The sequence below is a fragment of the Trichoderma reesei genome (genome assembly GCF_000167675.1).
Source record: "Trichoderma reesei QM6a unplaced genomic scaffold TRIREscaffold_6, whole genome shotgun sequence".
Taxonomy (NCBI): Eukaryota; Fungi; Ascomycota; class Sordariomycetes; order Hypocreales; family Hypocreaceae; genus Trichoderma; species Trichoderma reesei.
The window spans coordinates 654290-674236 of NW_006711153.1; the positions used below are offsets into that span (position 1 = coordinate 654290).

Genomic DNA, 19947 nt, shown 5'->3' on the forward strand with positions numbered 1-19947 from the left:
TGCCCAGAGAGCGAGGGTTTTACTGGAAAACACCCACAGACCACTTGTGGTGCATAGACACTCGACCGCATCCGAATATTTGTCGCAGATGTCTGGTAGGAACTTGCGGTGGGAGAGCTTGGGGATCTTTCTCGCTGCGGCAAGTCGGGCAGCCCTAGACACCTCTTCGTTTGCTCCGCTCTACAACAGCGACGAGGGGAGGCGAGGGCTGATCAAAGCTCTGACATACATTGGAGACTGCTGCTTGGAGACGTGCCTTGCCCTGGACTGTCTCAACGATCTGCAGCTCGTCCTGCAGTATGAGAACCTCATCGTCCACTCTCAGGTTGACGGCGACCAGAGTAAGTCGATAGCGTGTTGATCTTGGATGACTCTCGATTACATCGTTCGGACCCGCCCGCCACTGACAGTCGTATAACTCCAGGCTACCACTCATGGCGGCGCATGGGCGACGTTGCTAGCTCGCTGTTTGCCCTTGGGTATCATGAAAAGATTGATGAAGACACTTCTGACATCCCGCTGTTCGTTGCCGAGCTGCGGAGATCTTGCTTTGCCCGCATCTACGCAGCCGACAAGAGCCTGGCCATCTTCCTTGGACGACCCCCGCGTATCATGAAGGAATTTTGCTACTTCCAGCTGCCCACTAAGTTTACGAGCCTCTGGGAAAACGATGGTGGCAATGGGAAGTCGAACAACGCCCCCTTATCGTCTCCCATGGTGACAGGCGTAGACGGTGAGATGTGTAACAATGAACAGGTCTTGAACTACACTTCCGACACGTTTTGCTCTGCCCTCTTTGCGGTCATCAAGGAGGAGATACTCCAGCTATTCCGCAAGCGCCATGTTTCCAGCGAGACGAGTATCATCAGGTCAGTTGCTGCCATATTCCCCCGGAAAAGACTCCCTTGCTTGTACTAAAGCAGCCGGCGCTGCAGCGAGCTTCGTCTGAAAATCGACCGACAATGGCAAGACTTGCCTCCCCATTACCGCCTCACCACCAGCCTGAAAGATTGCCCACTCGGGCCTTTTGCACGAGACTTCCTCGCCGGAGCTCGTCTGGAATATCTTCATACGCACTTTCTCCTCGGTTTTCTATCCCAGCGCAAAGTGGCCGAACCCGATGAAGCATTGTTGAGGACTGCGAGCGAAATGCTCTCCATTGTGGTTGAGACGATCATCCTGCGGGATCGAATGGCAAATTCGGGAACGTGCCTCATCTGGAAGGTAAGAAGAACATGTATCTGTATTTGTCTGCTGTTGTAACCCAAATTTCTAACTATATAATTGTGCGTATTAGGTGGCTCAATACGGACTGCCAGCCGCGGGTATCATCTCCCTGGCCCTTCTCAACTCGACAGCCCCCGACTCACGGCAATTCTCCCGTTCCAAAATGATTCAAGCCCTCAGCGTCCTCGTTGCTGAAATCACCATCGGATCGTGGATCCAGCCTGGCGAGCCCAACTTTGCGCTCTTCTCGCAGGCAACAAGGACGATCCAGAGCTTGCTTGACTCGCTCACAGCGTTGAAGGTGCCCTCGGGGCCCAATGACTCCCAGCAGCTTCTCGGTTCCGAAGTCGCCGATAACTGGGATCCATACATCAATTCGCAGTCTTGGGAGCTTGAAATGGACTTCTGGGCTAGCTTGGCCGAGCATCCAACTCTGGCGAACTGATTACGTTCTTGGGATTATACACTGCAGTCAATTGGAACGCAGTAATCAATAGTCAACCACAACAAATCATGTTGCATTATGCATGGTATGGGGGGATTATATAGTCATTGAACTACTGTCTTTCAACCAAAGAAGCCGGGCACAATCACTCCCAACTTGCATACCCTGTGGCGATACTGGCCAGCCTCTCTTAATTCCCTCGTCAGCTCCCCTTAGACGGCCATCCTCGCCTCGTTCGCCTTGTTTTTTTCGGCGAAATAGGCTGCAAGCTTCTTGAGCAACCTTGGAGCATCAGCATAATGCATAAAGACCTCGATCAAGGTCAACCCTTTGCCCGCCTGGACATCCTTGCGCCCCCAAACACTCCGCAGCTCTCCCCAGTTCCTGGCCTGTGCTGTTATCATGGGGTACTCGGGATCATCTTCTGGCGCGCCGAAAAAGCTCGGGGCCAGAGTGTTCCTCCACGGCTGGATTTCGTTGTAGCTTTTCTTGAAGCCGTGAAGGACTCGCTCCACTGTGTAGCCGTCGTTGTTGATGACAATAATGGTGGCATCAAGCCTGTTCCTGATAATGTCGCCAATGGCCTGGACGGACATTTGCAGGCTTCCGTCCCCTATGAAGAGAATGGCCCTACCCGATGTGCGAGCGCCCTCCCTATGGCCCTCTTGACGCTGTTCTCGTTGAGCCAGAGCGGCTCCTTGCAGAGCGGGAAGCGTAAAGCCGATGGAAAGCCACAGACAGGAGTTGATCAGGATGGTATTTTCCGGGAGAATGAGCGTGTTGCCGCCCGCAAAGGGCGTCCCGGCCTCCGTCACGAGCAGGTCTCCGGGCTTGAGGTACTCGGACATCCGGAGCCAGAACTCGTCCTGCTTTATGGCATCGCCATCGGCAGCTGGCTTGAGGCTCTGCAGCTGAGTAGGCGAGAAAGAAGGACCCCTGGTGAATGGTTGAATTCTCGGCAGCTCCGTGGCCTTGAGGCGCTTGATCAGCTTCGTCATGAAGGACTGAATGTGGAGAGCACGGCCTTGGGGATCGGCCGCCTCTGTTCCAAATCTGACAGAATGACTCTCAAAGGTGACTGTAACCTCCGGCCGGGGCACAGAACTGAAGCCCATCGAATTGACGTCCGAGTACAACGGTCCGAAGCTCAGTACAAGGTCCGAGTCATCGATTTGCTGCTTGGTGGACTCGTCTCCAACGGCTCCTTCATAGCTGCCGTAATAGTTGGGCAGGTTCTCATTGACGACGCCTTTTCCGAAGGGGTGGGAAAGAGTAGGAAAGCCCGTCAAGCGTACAAACTCGTTGATTTCCTCATTGATGTGGAAGCGGGCGGTCAGTCCGTCCATGAGGATCACTGGCTTCTTGGAGCTCTGCATCTTCTCAACAAGCGTGTCCAGCACCTTGTTCTCGTACCCTTCGTCGTATGCGGGATGCGAAAGATCCATGGGTACCGTTGGAGGATGTACTTGAGCGTGGACCAGGTTGGTCGGAAGCAGGATGTAGACGGGCTGGCTGTTCAAGACACATGCCTTGAGGGCTGCGTCGACCAGGGCCGGGGCCGTCTCAGCGTCAGTGAGACTTGCCTGGGCCACAGTCAGGTACTTGTTCATCTCTGAAAAGGCCCTGTAGTCGCCGTTGCCCAGGGTGTGATGCATACACACCCTGGCCTTTTGGGCTGCCAAGGGGGGCGTTCCGACAATGTGCACGACGGGAGACCTTTCAGCAAAGGCGCCTCCAATGGCATTGATGGCAGAGAGCTCTCCCACGCCAAAGGCTGTGATGACGGCTGCTATTCCCTTGATTCTCCCATAGCCGTCGGCGGCGTATCCAGAGTTGAGCTCGTTTCCATTGCCGGCCCACGTAAGGCCCAGAGGCTTGATGTAGTCGAGGGCGGTGAGGTTGTAATCTCCAGGAACTCCGTGAATGGTCCCAACACCAAGCTGGATCAGCCGTCTGTAGATGTATTCTGCAAGGTCAATGGTGCCTTGGACTTCTAAGTCTGGATTGGCCATTCTGGTGATGATGGGAGTAATGCGCGGAGAAGTAGGTGGCGACCAAATCTAATCGAAGAAGCGGTTCAATTTCTGGATTTGTACGTAGCGATTCAAGAGTATCATATTCAACACTTCTCTGGTATCCGTCGTAGCCTTCACTTATATACTGTTTGATGCTCCTGTCATCAACGGCTGTCCGGGTCAGCCAGATCCTCCAAACTCCGCAACGTACCGACACAGGGCCATGAGACCGATCACTCCGGCGGTCCTAATTGGGCGGTTTTCAAGGGCAAAAGCTTGAAGCCGCGTGCTGATGTTTTTGGCGCAGACATCTTACACAAATTCAGGCGGAAGCTTGTTTGATTTGAGTATCAACTAAACCTCCCGTCAGATCACCGTATGCGATGACTGGCTAATGTTCCTCGGCAGAGGTAAGCCGACCTGTCAGACATGACCAAAGCGACAATCTTTCATGGATATGACAACCCCAAGCAAGATCTCATCCGAGTAAGATTACGTACCTTGGCTCCTATCTCAAAAAAGTATATCAGACGTGGCTTGTTCATATCGATTCTTCGATCCGAGGGAGCCAAGTCAGGACGACGGCATATAAGGATTCGCGTTCCACGCCGACACGATGCTTGACCTGCTTACCACCCAAAGTAGGTCTGAAACTTATAATACAGACAGCTGCTGTCAACTTTCAGCCACCCATTCAAGCCAGTGTTAAGCGATGTGCCGAATCCGGATGATTTGTTGACCAAAGCTCTTCCACGACAAAACAAGTTCAAGAAAGTGAAGCAAACGGACCGGTTGTCACGATGTAGATCATCGACACTGCTTATATCAGACATAGAGACAATTCTTCATATCAGTCTACACTTTGGCAAGATCAACACCGGTCAGCACTTGACTAGAGCTGTCCGTTCGGTGACCGGTCTTTGCCCTACTCTCCTACTCCGAAATCTCCGACATGCCATCTTCACTTCTCGTCAACAAGCACCCACACTCCAGTTGGTGTAAGACATGATCAGAATAAATGAGGCTGTTTCACTATCCGAGGAACTCGGAACCTCGCTTCATGTATTCCTGCCCATCCGCAACCACCGAGAACTCATCGCTCACGGCAAACTGGGATTTCAGCCGATTGCAAAACGTTGCCTTGTCTGGAGCCAGTCGTGCCTCATAGTCTGGATCTGCAAACGACCCGATGAGAGATTGCATATCCGGGAAGATGAACGTCGTGATGGCATCACAGTCGATGAAAGCGGCGTTTTCTCCAAAGGCAGAGCGAGTAGTTTCCTTCTCCGCCTATGTGTTGAAGTGCTAGCGAGGGAGAGTCAGCCGCCGCTCTTCACCTTCGACAACTCTACTTTGGCTCTATACGATCAATGAAAGGATTTGAACACAGAAGGCTTACAATTGAGTAAGCAAGAACTCCGTGTCGCCTGCAGACTTCAAGAGCCATGGGGGCGTGAATGTCGGTGTAATGCTGCCGAAACTCCTCGTCGCTGAGTCCCTCCTTCTTGGAGACGAGGAATGTCGCCTTGACGACGTTTCGAAATGTGCTAGCCATGATGTGTGTAAGATTCAATCAATGATGATAAGACCAGATGTATGAGCAACCGGAAACAATCTGGGTTGTATTTATACAACGCTCTGTCGGCTTGTTCAGATGATCTTTCGAAGCAGGTCAACAAGATCTATAGCACGACTCGAGCCCAAGATGTCTAGACTACCGAGATGGTCGTCATAGGGCAAGGAACTCCATATTCCTTCAGCACCTTTTCGTCAAGAAACAACTGTGTCAAACCTCTTCACCTTGCAGCGCTAACTTGTCAATCCCGCAATCGCCAAGCCAGTGCTTGATCAGATCAATCTGATGGGGAATTCCTCCACACCTTGGCTCCCGAGTCTGCGGATCTGGCTAACCTTCAAAAGGCTAGAATACCGAATCGTGACAGGGGACTCTCTGCTCCGTGGTCAGGAGGTTGAGCTCACAAAGGCTTAGACAGATCCATCAATAGGCTACCTAAGATGACCCAGGCCGGCCGCTTCCACGAGACTCGTGAGACGACACGAAATTTTCTTCGCGGCTGGATACATCTCCCGCGTTCCTGATCTCTCACGAAAACAACTTCCACACACGCTCGTTTCTAACAACCGTCGCAGAAGTCGGATTCGGAAGATTGACAGCTTGTTCAGCATCAGCATCAGCTCCCGCGCCTATCACTCTCTACTTCACTCTTTAAGAACATCACACCTAGATATCCCCCTTATACCCACAGCCGCAAATGGCCTCCATCGCCAAGACCCTCGCCGTCCTCGTCCTCGGGCTTGGCCTCGGCGCCTCCGCGACCGGCTCTCGCGGCGGAAGCCTCGACTTCTTCTCCGACGACAAGTGCCAGGACCTCATCAAGGCCGAGACGGCGCCCATCCCCCTCGACGTCTGCATGGTGGCGTCGCCGCTCGGCCGGCTGACGAGGAGCTTCCGCGTCGACCAGAAGCCGTACTGCCCCGACGGCAGCAGGCCCTCGCTGCTCTTCTACCAGGACTGCGCCTGCACCGACGGCGTCGCCAACTGGATCCCCAACGCAAACTACGGCGACTACGGCAACGGCTCGTGCCAGGCGGGCTGGGGCGGCGACTTTCTCATGTTTGTGCTGTCCTGCGGCGAGTTCAAGGAGCCCGTGCGGAGCGTCATCTCCTTTGCCGCAACGTTTCCGTCGCCGTCTACCTCGACGAAGCCCGTTGGCTGTCCTCCGCTCACCGGCGACGCTTCGGCAACAACTGCTTCCGGCTCTGCTGCTTCTGATACTGCTGCTTCTGCTACCTTTGGCAGCGCCGAGGCAACCTCCACGACGGACTCCAACTCCGATTCCAGCTCCTCTTCACGCCAAGACGGTGACGACTCTTCTTCTTCATCATATTCCATCCCCTCTACGGCGACAGGAACAAGGACAAAAGGTGCCTCGGCAACAGGCACACATTCTCAAGCGGCTGCAACGACGACGTCGGCCGCGATTGGGAGATACCACGAGATGGGGGCTCTGTACTTTATGGGCTACGCTGGAATCTTTGGTCTTGTTTCGTACTTTACACTCTAGACGCAAGGGTGTGACTGTTGATGAATGATAACTAAGAAAATATAAATGGTATAATGTCATGATAGGATTACTATAGTGTATTGAGTGATCAAGTCTAGTCGTGTCTTGGAGAGATGCTGCCTGATAACATGCATGCCCGGATTTTCCCATGTAGTCCCATAATTTCCGTTGAGGTCGTGATTTGCCCGTGTATGTCTTTCGCAGGACTCATTTGCAAAAGAGCAAGTTTATTCGTTCACAGTCGTGGTTCCGTGATTCTGCTTCTCTCCGTTGCGATGCTCCCGGCCATGCCTCCTGCTCTCGTCGAGGATGAAGAGCGTCGCTACCACCACGCCTAGGCTGCTGAGGCCAATGCCCACATAAAAGGCGCTTCTGCAGCCCCTCAGAATCTCTTGCTCCGACTTTCCGGGGCTTATCTGTGATTGCACGGTGCCTGCGATGCCGAGGCCTATGGAGATGGAGTAGTTGATGACGGTGTTGACGAGAGAGGCGGCAAGGCCTTGGTGTTCCTTCGGCAGAGCTTCGCTGAGGATGATGGTCGCGGCTGGGAAAGACATGTCCCTAAAATCATATGGTTAGCAAGGTGATATGCAGGCAGGCGTTTCGACGAAGAGGCACAAGAAAAAAACGTACATTCCCCAGGGCATGACGACGACGGATACAAACGTCTGAGCCCAGTATATCTGATGGGCAGGCACCGTCGCGACCAGGATACCCCCGACAGTGAACGCCGTCATCGCCATAAACATGACAAAACTTGGCCGCAGCTTTCCGAGAATAAGACCGGTCGTGAAAGCAGCGCAAGCCCCCGAAACTGCTGCGGCGCTGAACTGTGCGCTCCCCTGGAGAGGACTATAGCCTCTAATCTCTTCAACAATTTGCCACAGATAGAGCAGCCAGATGCCGAAGCTGGACCATCCAGCAGCTATGCAAGCAAGCACGAAGCCCAAATGGCCGCTGAATACTTTTGTCGGTAGTAGAGGATATGCCGCGCGGGTTTCGAGCCATGCAAAAAGGCCTAGGAACAGGAAGCCGATGATGAGAAGTACATAGACGTACGGAGTGCTCCAGCCAGCCACGGGGGCCTGATTCCAAGCAAAGTTGACCAGAACCAGTCCCGTGACGCCTGCAGCAGCCCCGGGGACGTCGATAATCTTCCACAGCGGTGCATGCGACCGCACGCCTGCGGCACCAGGAGTCCGTGGAATGATGATGATGCCAGCAATTGCCACAAGGGCGCAGACCATGGCCATGACAAAGTATGCCCAAGGCCACCAGACGAACTGGGCAAAGAGCGACGAGAATACGGCCCCCAGGACGAATCCTCCGGGGGCAGTGGCACCGAACAAGCTGAAGATCATGGACTTTCTCCTGCCGGGAGGGTATGTGCGGCCGATGATGGCCACCGCCGAGGGCACAGCAAAGGCAGGGCCCATGCCCTGGAAGGCTCTGCACACGTCGAAGAAGACAATGGACCTGGACCAGACGCTGACGCCGGCCACCAAGCTCCAGAGACCGTACCAGCTGAAGCCGACGACAAAGATGGTCTTGTGGCCAAAGAGGTCACCCAGCCGGCCGGCAATGAGGATAAAGGTGCCCACGGTGAGACTGTAGGCCGCGGGCATCCAGCTTAGCTGCCCTGCATCTTGCGTGCCGAAGCTGTTGCCGATGATGTGCAACGGGGCAATGCACTGGGCCAGTCCGGCCTGGGCCAGCAGCTGAGCCAGGCATAGAGTGATGATGAACGGAATCTCGACGGCCAGAGACTGGGGATGCGGGACGCTGCTGGGAGTGAGCTCGAGTGCGAGTTCGTGGGATGCGGCCGTCTGCGAGGTTGACAGCTGCGATTCCAGGTCGGGGTCTCTGCCCGTCTCCTCGTCACGCCGCGATTCTACGGAGATTTTGTCCATGTCGTCGAGCGGTCCCGGCTGATGGCGACCCGGGTCCTCGTCCTGCACATAGTCGGAGGAGGCTAGAACGCCATCATCGCCGCCGGCGCGTCTAATACCATCGGAAGCCATTCCGGCAGTCTCGTCCGTCAATGAAGCCGGGGGATGATGAGACAGGGCGAATCCGAGGCAGTTGCTGCAGTTTCAGACATTGCAAAGCAGACAGAATTGCGCTGTTCAGGGTTTTAGGAGAAGCAAAACTCACGAGTGGAGGATCCATGCAGTGTTATACCATCGGACCCTTTTCGTCATGCATGCTGAGAAATCGCTGACCAAACAGATGAAATCAGTGGAAATCCATCTGCTCTGCTGGTTTTTGGCCCACTTCATGATCGCCTCCTGAGTAATGCTTCCGCACGAACCGCACTAGCCGCAGCGCCCGCAGCAGCCGCACTACCCGTTTCGCAGGACTGCCACATGGAGGCCTTTGGCACGACGGCTTCATCGCCTTTGCCTCTGGTGACTGTCGGTTCTCTTTTGATCATTGAGTGCTTCTGGCGGATATCGGCCGTGACGAGGATGATGGAGGATGGATGGATGGATGGACTAATGAATAAATAGAGCGGGTGTCTTCGGGAGCTATTGCAAGCCATCAGTCGCATCCGAGATCTAAACTAGGAAGTTGACCGCGAGTCAGCTTATACTGGCTTTGACCTGTTTCTGAAGGGTACGGGGAGAAACCTCTTCACGAAGAACAGGTAGGGAGAGAAGCCAAGAAACCATCAAGTTCATCACGTACCTCGACCACAATGAAAGCTCTACAACTGCTCCGCGAGACCGTCAGCGAGACCCCTCGCCTGATCTTGAGCGACCTGCCAAAGCCAGCCATCATACCCAACCACGTTCTCATCAAAATCCACGCCTCAGCAATTCACCCGAGCGACGTTGGGAACGCTTCAGGTTTCTTCCCATACACGCAATATCCTCGTGTTGTCGGGAGGGACTATGCAGGAGTTGTCGAAGAAGGGCCTCGCGAGCTTGTTGGACAAGAGGTATATGGCACTAGCGGTCACTCGTACGCCTTTACCAAGGACGGTTTCCAGGCGGAATACTGCCTGATACACGAGGACGAGATTGCTTTGAAGCCGGAAACCCTGACGTTTGCCGAGGCAGCCACAGTGGGCGTTCCTTTCACGACAGCCTCGCAAATGGTCGAGAGGGCAGCAGTCACAGAGTCCGACACGGTTCTTGTTCTAGGCGCCAGCGGAGCCGTTGGATCTGCTGCCAGCCAGCTCGTCGAGAATATCGGCGCGAGAGTCATCAGGGCGACCCGAGACGAGTCGGGCCAAGTGAATACTGACAAGGACCCCGAGCTGAACACCCTGGATGCTCTGACGGATGGCAAGGGGGTGGACGTCGTCTTCGATACTGTTGGATCTCCTGCCCTGACGGTTAACGGACTGAAGAAGCTGGCCACAAGCGGCCGTCTTGTCTTTATCTCAGCGCCCAAGTCGGGCGTTCGAGATCTCAACATCGATATGCGCGACTTTTACCGCTCAGACTTGAGTCTTTTTGGTTGCAACTCGCTGAACCCTTCGGCAAAGGAAATGGCACGGCGGTTGAACGCCATCACGAAGCTGTTTGAATCTGGAAAGCTGAAGCCCGATGGCAGATGGACGCCGGTGCACCTTGACCAAGCGGTGGAGGCGTACGACAAGTTGCGGAAGAAGGCAACGAGGGAAAAGTACGTCATTGTCATGGAGTAGGAGGAGTGCTATAGTATCGATCTGGGAGGATGAGTGATGAATCACGAAGGGCGAAATTCTCTACCTGCGAGAGGCAGCAGCAGAGTACAAAGATGAATGAATGAGAGTATATCGATTAGCAAGCGAAATTTCGACCAGCACTTTTTGCCTCGAGGTGCAGGCACGTCCATGAATCACTGATGTCTTTGTCCTGCTTTCAAGAGTCTAGCCTGTGTTGAAAACTACCTTAGATTGAACAAAATCGTATGAAACGCTGCATTTGCATTCTGCATCGTCTACCCTTGTCCCAATGTTCAATGCATTGATTCAGCAGTAACTGATGTTCAAGGACCTATCACACCCCATAGCACAGGAGTGCAGGGGTGATCCACCCTAGCAGTGGTGGGATAATGCCTCCATGTCCATCAGTTTCAGCTCCGGCTGTGAACAAAGCTGTGGTTCAACTTATGTCGCCAGTCAGTGAGAATTCTTTCTGCCTCTTTGTTCCCCACGCTTGGTACCTGATCTATGGACTAGGTAGGTATATCAGAAATCATGTCTCCTTCGGGTCCATCATATACTTGTACTTTCCAGGTATCGAGGTCAAGCGGGATCGCTACGTCAGCTCCAGAGCTGCAGATTGATAAGGCTCAAGCCAATCGCTAAACCTCCGACTTCTGCGGGCGGCAATCCTACCTGAGTCAAGTCAAGCGCTGGTCGAGAAAGCCCACAGCTCCCGATACACACCCCCAAACACCATCGCGGAAACACAACCACATCCCTTTATTACCTTCTCCTTATGGTTATTGTCCGGTAGCGGCAGGCTAGCAGTGCAGTGCTGGGACGATCGGACAGCCAGCAACCCGCAAATGGCACCCAATGATAGCGAAAGGCCATCCCCCATGGCCTTCCCGATGTGAAACAGCTGAGATGAGCGGCTTTTGTCGAGGCACCAAAAGCCTCTCTCCCCCATTGGGCCGGGTCTTTTGCAATCTCAAAAGCAGGCAGGGACTTGTGTCACCATCAACATTACAGACGGAGAGCTCCGTACAGTTGCCGGCAACTACCGATTGACGGACTCCAGGCGGTTGTCGCACTTTGCGCGTTGTTGAGATACTAGTAGCAGCATGCGAGCAGTCTCTACTGTATGATAGCCCCTCTCCATCATTGCGACAAGGGAGCAAAATAAACTGGAACCCTCACGATGCCGGAATTCCGTCCACAGAGCAGACCGCCTTCCCGGCTCGGCCTATCAAGACTGTCGGTACCGAATAAGGGCACCGAGCTCAATCAAGAAGGTCCCCTGGCATCGAGGGGACGTTTGTTCCAACCAGTGAAGTCTTCACGTGGAGGGAGAGCGATGGGCTGGTCAAACGTGGCGTCGAGGCCACGGGGGCCAGTCGCCGAGCGTGATTGTGTGCCGAGAGGGTGCCGGTATGTACGTGTGGAGAGGAGCTGTGGAGGATAGCCGTGGCCGACGGGCTGCGGAGGATCGTCTTTTAGGACGAGGGGCCGTGGAGGAGCGCCCGGGAAGAGATTGAGAGCTTGGACCTGCCCAACAGGGGAAGACAAAGCTTGGGATCTGGATCTGGAGGGGTGCCGTTGTTGAAACGGAACGGGCGATCAAAGGCGAGATCGACGGATATATAAAGATGGAGACATGTCCGTGCGGTCCCTGACATATCGTGCTTCTTCGTTCTCGTCTTGTCCTACAACTTAGCCCGACCCTCGTTCTTCAGCTTCCTATTTTCCCTCCAGACTCCCCTCCCCTTTCCAAAATGGTCAGCTTCAAGGTGTGTAATGTCCCATCTCGAGAGAATCAGGGTCCAACCGTCCACACACAGCTTGCTAAACTGACTGGCTGATAACACAGTCTGTTGCCTTCGTCTTCGGCCTTGCCGCCAGCGCCTCTGCCGCGGCCATCGACAGCAGCCTGGTCGACAAGCGCGCTTCTTGCGTGTACACCTGCGGCTCCGTCTGCTACTGGCAGTCCGATATCGACGATGCCCTCGCCAAGGGATACAGCCTGTACAAGTCTGGTGACGACGAAGGTCCGTTCTACTATACCTACTCTCTTGCACAAGCCATGGGGCAGTGCCGGTGGTGCTGTGGACAGTTACCCCCGACGTAAAGTACGGTATGTGCTAATGGAAAAAAAAAACATTCAGACTCCTACCCTCACCAGTACAACGACTATGAGGGCTTCAAGTTCCCTACCGCTTCCCCCTGGTACGAGTTCCCGATTCTGTCCTCCTTCAAGGTCTACACCGGCGGCAGCCCCGGACCCGACCGAGTCATTTTCGACTCCAAGGGCAACTTTGACTCCGTCATCACCCACACCGGTGCCAGCGGCGACGACTTTGTTGCTTGCAAGAAGGATTAAGGAGACGAGTGCCTAGATCTGGGCTTGGTCCAATGTAGGAGGGAAAGAAAAGCCAAAAGGAGGAGTCACTGACACTGTGCCTCTATGTGTGTACTGGCAGAATTGTACATTTGCATTGCACAGACACACTATGTACTTATGTATGTACTGCAATTTAGCAAGCCTGCCTTGTTTCTCATCAAAATATACCATTCTTCTTTCATCTAAACATCTTCAAAACATCCTAGGGCATGGTTATGACCTTGTCTTACAGACAGAGATCTGTTCGGCTTGTTCAGATTCGTCTGCGTGTGTTCCGTCGCCCGTGTCAAAACTCAATGACTATCTTCCCGACAGCACCTCCATTTCTCATGTATTCAAAGGCTTCTAATGACTTGTCGAAGCTAAACACTCGGTCGATGCATGGCTCGAGCTTGAAATGCGGCTGTTTGACAAAGTCGAGCAAATCTTCCAGATCGCCTTTTGACCCAACCTGAATGCCCCTGTCGAGGAGAGTAGAAAATGTTAGCTTCACGTCGCAGTCAAGCAAGGAATATTGCACCGCTTTCGACTTACACAATGCTGCACTTCCTGATGATGAGCAGCTGGACCAGACGAAACATGTCTCCGTGACCGTGTCCCGATAGAAATCCGACTTGAGAAATCTGGCCCTCTCGCTTCACTGACTGTACGCTCTGCAGCAGCGTTTGAGCCCCCCCTTGTTCGACGACAATGTCGACTCCGAGGCCATATGTGAGGTCCAACACTTGCTGTTCCCAGTTGGGATTCTGCTTGTAGTTGATGACGTGGGAAGCACCGAGCTCTCGCGCGCGCTCTAGCTTGGCATCGGATGAAGATGTGGCAATAACAGTGGCACCGGCTTTGGCAGCAAGGCTGAGCGCTATGATGCTCACGCCTCCGGTCCCTGTAATCAGAGTCAGCAATCAATATACCTACTAGGTAGCTCTGTCAGGCTCACTCTACCTTGAACAAGCACCTTCTTTCCCCACAGATTGTTTGTCTTGATATTCAGGGCTGACCAAGCAGTGACACCAGAGCAGGGCAGAATGCTGGCCTGGACGCACAAGAAGTGTCAGTACAGTATTGATCTTCTCAGAGGAGACAACGAGAAGCCTACCTCAGCCCATGACAAATTGTCGGGAAACTTGACCAGTTCGACCTCTGAGAAGACAACGTAGGTAGCCAGGGTTCCGTCGACACCCTGGCCCGGGGCTGCCATGTGTCGTTAGGGAATCAGCATTCGTCCTAGCAATAGCAAGCTAAAGGTGGCTGGCTGATAGTACCCATACCTCTGGCTGTTGATTCGCGTCCAGTGATGTTATCCAAGTTGTGAATAGCAACGACTCCGTCGCCGATCTGGGTGAGCGCAGGGAGTATAAGCGGTGGTCAAGAATCGAGTATTTCCTCTAGGCCATGTACCTTGAACTTGGCAACCTTTTCTCCAACCCAAGCAACCTCGCCTGCAACATCCGCGCCCATGATGATGTTAGATGGCACTGGCCAGGGGAACTTATCATCCAGCATAGCCAAGTCCTTGTAGTTGAGCGAAACAGCGCGAACCCTGATCAACACATCGGATGAGCCCCGAGAAGGTATGGCCTCGTCGACAAACTTGGCTTCTCGGGGGCCGATTCTTCGGAGGGCTTTTCGCGTCTGTGGTATAATGAAAGCGGGCATGGTTCTTTCCATGAGAGTTGAGAGACACTACGGCAGTTGTACAGCGAAGGCTCCTGAGCAGATGGGTATATGTAGGTTGTCGAGGTTCTGGAGTGATAATCGAGTAGTTAGCAGAGAGAGAGAGATCATTCATAGAACAGGCAGACTAGATGTGTCTATACCTACATTTGGGACCTCCTCGGCAGGTAAGCATCGATGCCAACCACCAGCACCGCACCTACTCATCGTCGTTTGCCTGCTTATTCCGTAATTGGTGTGGGAGCGTTTGTCATTTGTCAAGTTATTTGCAGTCTACATAGACGTCGACTGGAGACTAAGCCCGCTGATAGAGTGAGAACTGGTCCGCAGAAACTGCACTGGACTCCAGACGACTCCGCGAGCTTGCTTTGAAATCGCCGGTGGCAGAGAGCATTACTAATGGCTTCGTCCATGTCCGGGCACCAGTGAAAGGGAACTTGACGCTTCTAATTTGTCTTTGGATCTTGTCCAACTCCCCAGAATAGCACCAGCCGGGGCCTTTAGAGTGCTCTCCACCAGCAACTCCGCCGCTGTGGAGAGGCTTGAATAGTGGCCGACGGATCTCGACAGGGGTGCGGCCGCACCCCCCACATGTCTGAATTGCCCGAATCAGAGCGCGAGGAAGGGAGCTCATGAAGCTCGATGGAGTAATTGCGAAAGGGGGCGCATGGTGGCAGCGTGCAGAAGCTTTTGGTCGAAGCGCCGGTCGATGGGATAGATGATGGGAGGTGTTGGCTATTTAGGAGTTGAATTCGCGTCCAGTTCCCATAGGTTCCATACCTAAGCCTGAGAGTGTCTGCAGCCTTATAGGGGGACCGGCAGCTGTTACAGCGGGTGCAGGTGCTATAATTCAATGAGGTGGTTGAACGCCCTGTTACCTTAGGTACCTTAGTTTTCAACGTGGTCCAACGTATGGGCAGGGCATGTAGGAAGCATCCATATCGATTCACGATGACTCCGTGTCTACCTATTTGGCATATGCCTGGTCAAGACACCAAGAACGTGAACCACTCGCAACGATTTACATCAATCAGAACCTCGATACAATCTGTTTCGACAAGTCTACACATTTCCCCCCGTGCATTTACGGCCATCCGATCAGACCCATCGTCAGCTGCGGACCACTTCCAAACTCCTTTGCCTTGTCCTTGAGCTCCTCAACGTCCCAGTTTGCCCACAGAAATCGGCCTCGAAGGCCCTCTGACTCGGAGCTGGCACACCAGACTGCAAAATTGCCAGGGAGAAAAGCTGTTGAAAGTGGTCAGTCATCCAGGTCAGCCTGTTCATTCTGCAGTGGCCGTGACACTCACCATCGTCCATTGTAGGCCTTGGGATGCCCGAATCAAACGACTTCTGCGACATGCTGCTCTGCACCACGCCGGGGTGGAACTGCAACACCCTCAGCTCCGGGTTCTCGAAATGCAGATAGTCAAAGAGCTTGACCGCAGCCAGCTTGGAGCCGTGGTAGCTGCTGGAGCCCGGAACAAAGGGGAGCTGGGCAACCGAGCTTGTCACGTTGATGAGCGTCGCGTTATTCTCGGCCAGAGGCACAAAGGCTCGGACGAGGTTGAACTGCCCTCTCACGTTGACCTCGAACCCGGACCACCACTGAGACGCATCAGATGCCAGCACCGTCCCAGCGTCAGGCAGGACACCGGCGTTGGCAACGAGAATGTCGAGCTTCTTCCCCGCGACGGACGCAAACTTCTCCAGCGCGGTTCGCACAGATGCTTCGTCGGCAACGTCAGCTTTGACGACGTACACGTCTGTTGTAGGATATGTAGCGTTCACAGCCTGCTTGCTTTTCAGCAGGGCGGCTTCTGTGCGTCCCAGGAGAGCGATGCTCGAGGCACCTGACTGGGCAAAGCTCAGAGCCATGGCGGTTCCGATTGCGCCGCCGCCACCAGTGATGACAACATTCTTCCCCTGGGTAGACAGCTCGGGACGTGTAGGGGCGATTGCCGCATAGGGCTCGTGGTGATACTGCTTGGTATAAGTGGGAAAGCCTCCGAACTCTGGCATTGTGGGCGTCTTGGAATCAAAAGATTTCTTGTAGCTGGAATATATAAGCGTAAAGGAGGTTTTGCCTACTCCTTTTCTCGTCTGACAATAAAAAAGACTATGGCATCGGGTACCATGGTGCCCTTATATACCCAGGTAGTAAGCTGCAAATCATTGAGACTGTTCTCAGCGTCCCTCCGGCCAGCTGCCTACTGCACCATTGTCCCTGCGGACAATATTAGAAATCAAAGAAGCAATACTAATCACACCGGACCCTTGCTGCATTCGAATGCTGCGTCAGTCGGCGCCCCGATGCCACAAAGCTCCCAAGAGTGGCTACAAGAAGAGCACGAAGCCGCCTAACAGTTACTGTTTCTGCACCTGATGCCGTGGACAAGCTGCAAGGGGGTCGGCCAATGGTCTACCTACCTATGCATGCATTGAAGGGAGCGGCGCAGCCTCTTCTGCACTCTGCCGTGGACAGCAGCCAATCCGCAGTGGCCACTCCTCCTACATCAGGCATAGTCGTACAGCAGACAAGCAGGGGGGGGGGGGGGGGGGGGGGGGCAGCCGCAGCTTCTCAACTCCAAGTCAGTTGAAGCTGAGCAATCGGGGAAGAACGATCTGAGGCTTCTCGTCGTTCCTACCTTACCGTACGCCATCCGACATAGGGCAGAAACCCTCTCCTTCCAAATTACAAACCCATTCCTCGTCGCCCACATACCTACCTCTACCTACCTTACCTTACCTACCTACTAACCTACTTACCTGCTCACACACTAGACATGCAGACGGCCTCAACATTACCAACCATTCACTGAACCTACTCCGCACTGCAAGAACCATCCAAGATGCCGCCAGAGGCATCCCCCGAGCCCAAGGCGTCCAGGGCTTGCCGCCACTGTCGTCTTTACAAGCGGGAGTGCGACCAGAAATTGCCCGGTTGCTCGACATGCTCCTCGTAAGTGCCCAACAAAGTGAATCATGGACAGGCCATCGTCGTGTTCGTGTATATGCAGGGGAGTAGATGGGATGCTGATTCTTGGTTTGTGTGATCCATCAAAGCAAATGGACCATTTGCGAATATGACGACGACTACGTCCCCATCGAGACGGGCGAGGCTGACACGGAGCTCCTGTGGAGCGAGCCCCTTGCCGTCGAGCGCTCTTTGTGCGGCCTCGAACTCACTCCGGCAGGCGAGGAGCAGCTTGTGTGGTCTGTGACTGCTGCCACAGGGCCATTCGAACCTGCGCCCGATTCCAACTTTTTGATGGAAATCGTCAAGGACATCTTCTCCTACGGCGGAACTTCCGTGGATCAGGTCATCGCTGATTACTTTACCAATGTACACGAATGGATGCCCATTGTTGACAAGCCAATGGTCGTCTCCGCGCTGCAGTCCATTCGTTCCACGGGCCGCACGGGAACCAAGGACGACGCCATGGCATTGCTTCTCTTGTGCATGGACATGATGAACCATCACTGCCACCACTCGGAGCATGGCGCGAACAGTATGCTCTATCGGGCAACGAGGCGGCTGTTTTCTCTCGTGGAGACTTTGGGCCGTTCAGGCCTGCTCGCAAAACTTCATGCTGGCCTGCTGCTGACGGCGTATGAGTGTGGACACGGGATGGCTGCCGAGGCTTGTTTGACTTTGGCAACGTGCGTTGGCCTCGTGCGGCAGCTGGACATGTCTGCTTCGCGGAACCCTAGCACGGGCGTGGTTTCTTTCGATGCCAGACGAAACATGTGCTGGGCCGCTATTGTCTATTTAGATCGGTTGGTTCCCCTCCCCCCTTTGCATCATGTTCATTCTCTACTTCTTGATCACTTGTCAAGTGCTCTGCTAATACGATGGTAGAGCCATCGCCCTCTCCTGCCCGAACGGCACTGCGACCCTGCTCATTCCGACGAGGGCATCCCTGCCGAAAGATGTCGTTCCCTACGTGGCCGAAGTGCATCATGCTGCCGGTAACGACATCGAGATCAAGTTCAAGGCAAGAGTTTCAGCAGCGCTCTGCATCGGCGAAGCTATAGCATCCAACCATGTTGTTCCCGATGCTCGAGACTGCGCGATACTCGAGAGGCTCATCCACGATTTCGTTCTTCGACATGGACCGAGCTCTGACAACAAGGACGACGAGGACGACAAGGACCTGTATCCGGTGTCCGAAGTCATAGCCATGGGATTGAGGTGTGTCTTCATGCGTCTTCAACGTCTTCCGACGAGAGTCATCCTACTAACGAAGATCCAGCGCTGTCGTGTCACTGTACAAGAGAATGGTCCAAAAGCTTGGGTCGACTCCCGACGCGAAGCTCAGCGTCGACTTCAAGTTCGCCTATGACATAGTGTTCGAGATGTGTCGAGTCGAAGGCGCCCTCATCCAGACGAGGAAGGAGACGCACGGCCGCCGGCTGTGCTTCTCTGGACTCAGCTGCCTGTACCGTGCAGCCATAGGCCTGGATGAGATTTCTCCTGATGGGGCCTTGCCCCAGGATGCCAGGCAGTTGCGAGATAACCTCAAGTGGTTTTCTCAGCACTGGTCCATTGCTAGTAAGTCTGAACCTCACCTCTGTGCGAACTCAACGAGTTGTTGGAGAGACAATGCTGATCTATAACGATGGCAGACCAGTTGCTTTGGCAACACACTTGCAACATGCGACAGAGGGCTCCCTATCATCCCTTCTAAGAGGGGTCCCAGTGTCGGGTTCCTGTCATTATCGGGGCCGTTTATTCTTTTTGGGAGAAATGAGAAAGAAACAAGGCTTTCGAAGCCGTTAATGAATCAGCCATTGTTGGACCATGTTTGTCACGAGCGGGAAAACGCCAGGCTTCTTACGACCAAGTCGTGCCCGAGAATGTACCAGCAGAAGCTGTCTTCCCCCCGTCACTTGCGAACGAAGTATGTCCAAATGTCTATTACAGATGTACCTTATGGTATGTAGGTAGCTTTCAATAGACTTGGACTTGAGATCCTAGAAGATGCTGCAAATCATCCAAGTGCATCATGCTGCTGTAGTCCTCGGTACCTTATCTTCTCACTCGGCCGTCTGCAAAACAAAGGCCTGACGGCGCCATCTACCACCCTCCAGTCACCATATAGGACAGCCCAGGCCTCGCATCAAAAATCACCCAGTCGGTTTCTCCCACCAGAGCCACCCATACAGGTCCATAACCTACTAGTATTCAACAGCATTTGCGCCTCTCCTCGTCATGCTGCTTCTGTGCACATTCCACGCCTCTTGCTTCACCGTCACTTCGCTACAAATCAAAGGCAGGCATGAGCAGCTTCTTTCCCTTCTTTCACCGCCGCGCCACAGCAATCAATTCCGATTCGCCCTCGTCACTGCCGCAACTGCCAGAAGTCTTTCCTTCCCCAAAGCTAACGACGAGAAAAGTGGGGTGATGCGCTGTGGCAGGAGCTGTCAAAGCTGAAAAGGTCCCTGGAAAGACTGGCAGG

At 53.9% G+C, this 19947-nt stretch overlaps 9 protein-coding genes across 9 annotated transcripts; 4 read left to right on the forward strand and 5 right to left on the reverse strand.

The window, feature by feature from the left end:
• Nucleotides 1–88: 88 nt before the first annotated feature.
• TRIREDRAFT_105980 (fungal specific transcription factor domain-containing protein) lies at nt 89–1672 on the forward strand (the record flags this gene model as incomplete). The annotated part of the gene is made up of 4 exons (XM_006964079.2): nt 89–341; nt 425–869; nt 924–1224; nt 1298–1672. The coding sequence occupies 4 exons, from the start codon at nt 89–91 to the stop codon at nt 1670–1672; spliced, it is 1374 nt and encodes a 457-aa protein (XP_006964141.1).
• A 212-nt stretch (nt 1673–1884) lies between these two features.
• On the reverse strand, nt 1885–3684 carry TRIREDRAFT_59267 (pyruvate decarboxylase; the record flags this gene model as incomplete). The annotated part of the gene is made up of 1 exon (XM_006964239.1): nt 1885–3684. The coding sequence occupies one exon, from the start codon at nt 3682–3684 to the stop codon at nt 1885–1887; it is 1800 nt and encodes a 599-aa protein (XP_006964301.1).
• A 1035-nt stretch (nt 3685–4719) lies between these two features.
• TRIREDRAFT_105983 (uncharacterized protein) lies at nt 4720–5242 on the reverse strand (the record flags this gene model as incomplete). Its single annotated transcript, XM_006964240.1, has 2 exons — nt 4720–4977; nt 5087–5242. The coding sequence occupies 2 exons, from the start codon at nt 5240–5242 to the stop codon at nt 4720–4722; spliced, it is 414 nt and encodes a 137-aa protein (XP_006964302.1).
• Nucleotides 5243–5960: 718 nt separating this feature from the next.
• Nucleotides 5961–6773, forward strand: TRIREDRAFT_105984 (uncharacterized protein; the record flags this gene model as incomplete). Its single annotated transcript, XM_006964080.1, has 1 exon — nt 5961–6773. The coding sequence occupies one exon, from the start codon at nt 5961–5963 to the stop codon at nt 6771–6773; it is 813 nt and encodes a 270-aa protein (XP_006964142.1).
• Nucleotides 6774–6888: 115 nt separating this feature from the next.
• Nucleotides 6889–8683, reverse strand: TRIREDRAFT_76775 (uncharacterized protein; the record flags this gene model as incomplete). Its single annotated transcript, XM_006964241.1, has 2 exons — nt 6889–7334; nt 7407–8683. 2 exons carry the CDS (start codon nt 8681–8683, stop codon nt 7001–7003), a joined length of 1611 nt encoding a protein of 536 aa, XP_006964303.1. The 3' UTR covers nt 6889–7000.
• Nucleotides 8684–9471: 788 nt separating this feature from the next.
• On the forward strand, nt 9472–12806 carry TRIREDRAFT_3333 (uncharacterized protein; the record flags this gene model as incomplete). Its single annotated transcript, XM_006963947.1, has 2 exons — nt 9472–10406; nt 12782–12806. The coding sequence occupies 2 exons, from the start codon at nt 9472–9474 to the stop codon at nt 12804–12806; spliced, it is 960 nt and encodes a 319-aa protein (XP_006964009.1).
• Nucleotides 12807–13097: 291 nt separating this feature from the next.
• Nucleotides 13098–14467, reverse strand: TRIREDRAFT_59649 (uncharacterized protein; the record flags this gene model as incomplete). Its single annotated transcript, XM_006964242.1, has 6 exons — nt 13098–13272; nt 13346–13694; nt 13754–13844; nt 13908–14002; nt 14080–14146; nt 14210–14467. 6 exons carry the CDS (start codon nt 14465–14467, stop codon nt 13098–13100), a joined length of 1035 nt encoding a protein of 344 aa, XP_006964304.1.
• A 1102-nt stretch (nt 14468–15569) lies between these two features.
• On the reverse strand, nt 15570–16507 carry TRIREDRAFT_59763 (uncharacterized protein; the record flags this gene model as incomplete). Its single annotated transcript, XM_006964243.1, has 2 exons — nt 15570–15733; nt 15796–16507. 2 exons carry the CDS (start codon nt 16505–16507, stop codon nt 15570–15572), a joined length of 876 nt encoding a protein of 291 aa, XP_006964305.1.
• An 830-nt stretch (nt 16508–17337) lies between these two features.
• Nucleotides 17338–19176, forward strand: TRIREDRAFT_105989 (uncharacterized protein; the record flags this gene model as incomplete). Its single annotated transcript, XM_006964081.1, has 5 exons — nt 17338–17447; nt 17552–18148; nt 18348–18680; nt 18742–19040; nt 19115–19176. 5 exons carry the CDS (start codon nt 17338–17340, stop codon nt 19174–19176), a joined length of 1401 nt encoding a protein of 466 aa, XP_006964143.1.
• Between the last annotated feature and the right edge of the window lie 771 nt (nt 19177–19947).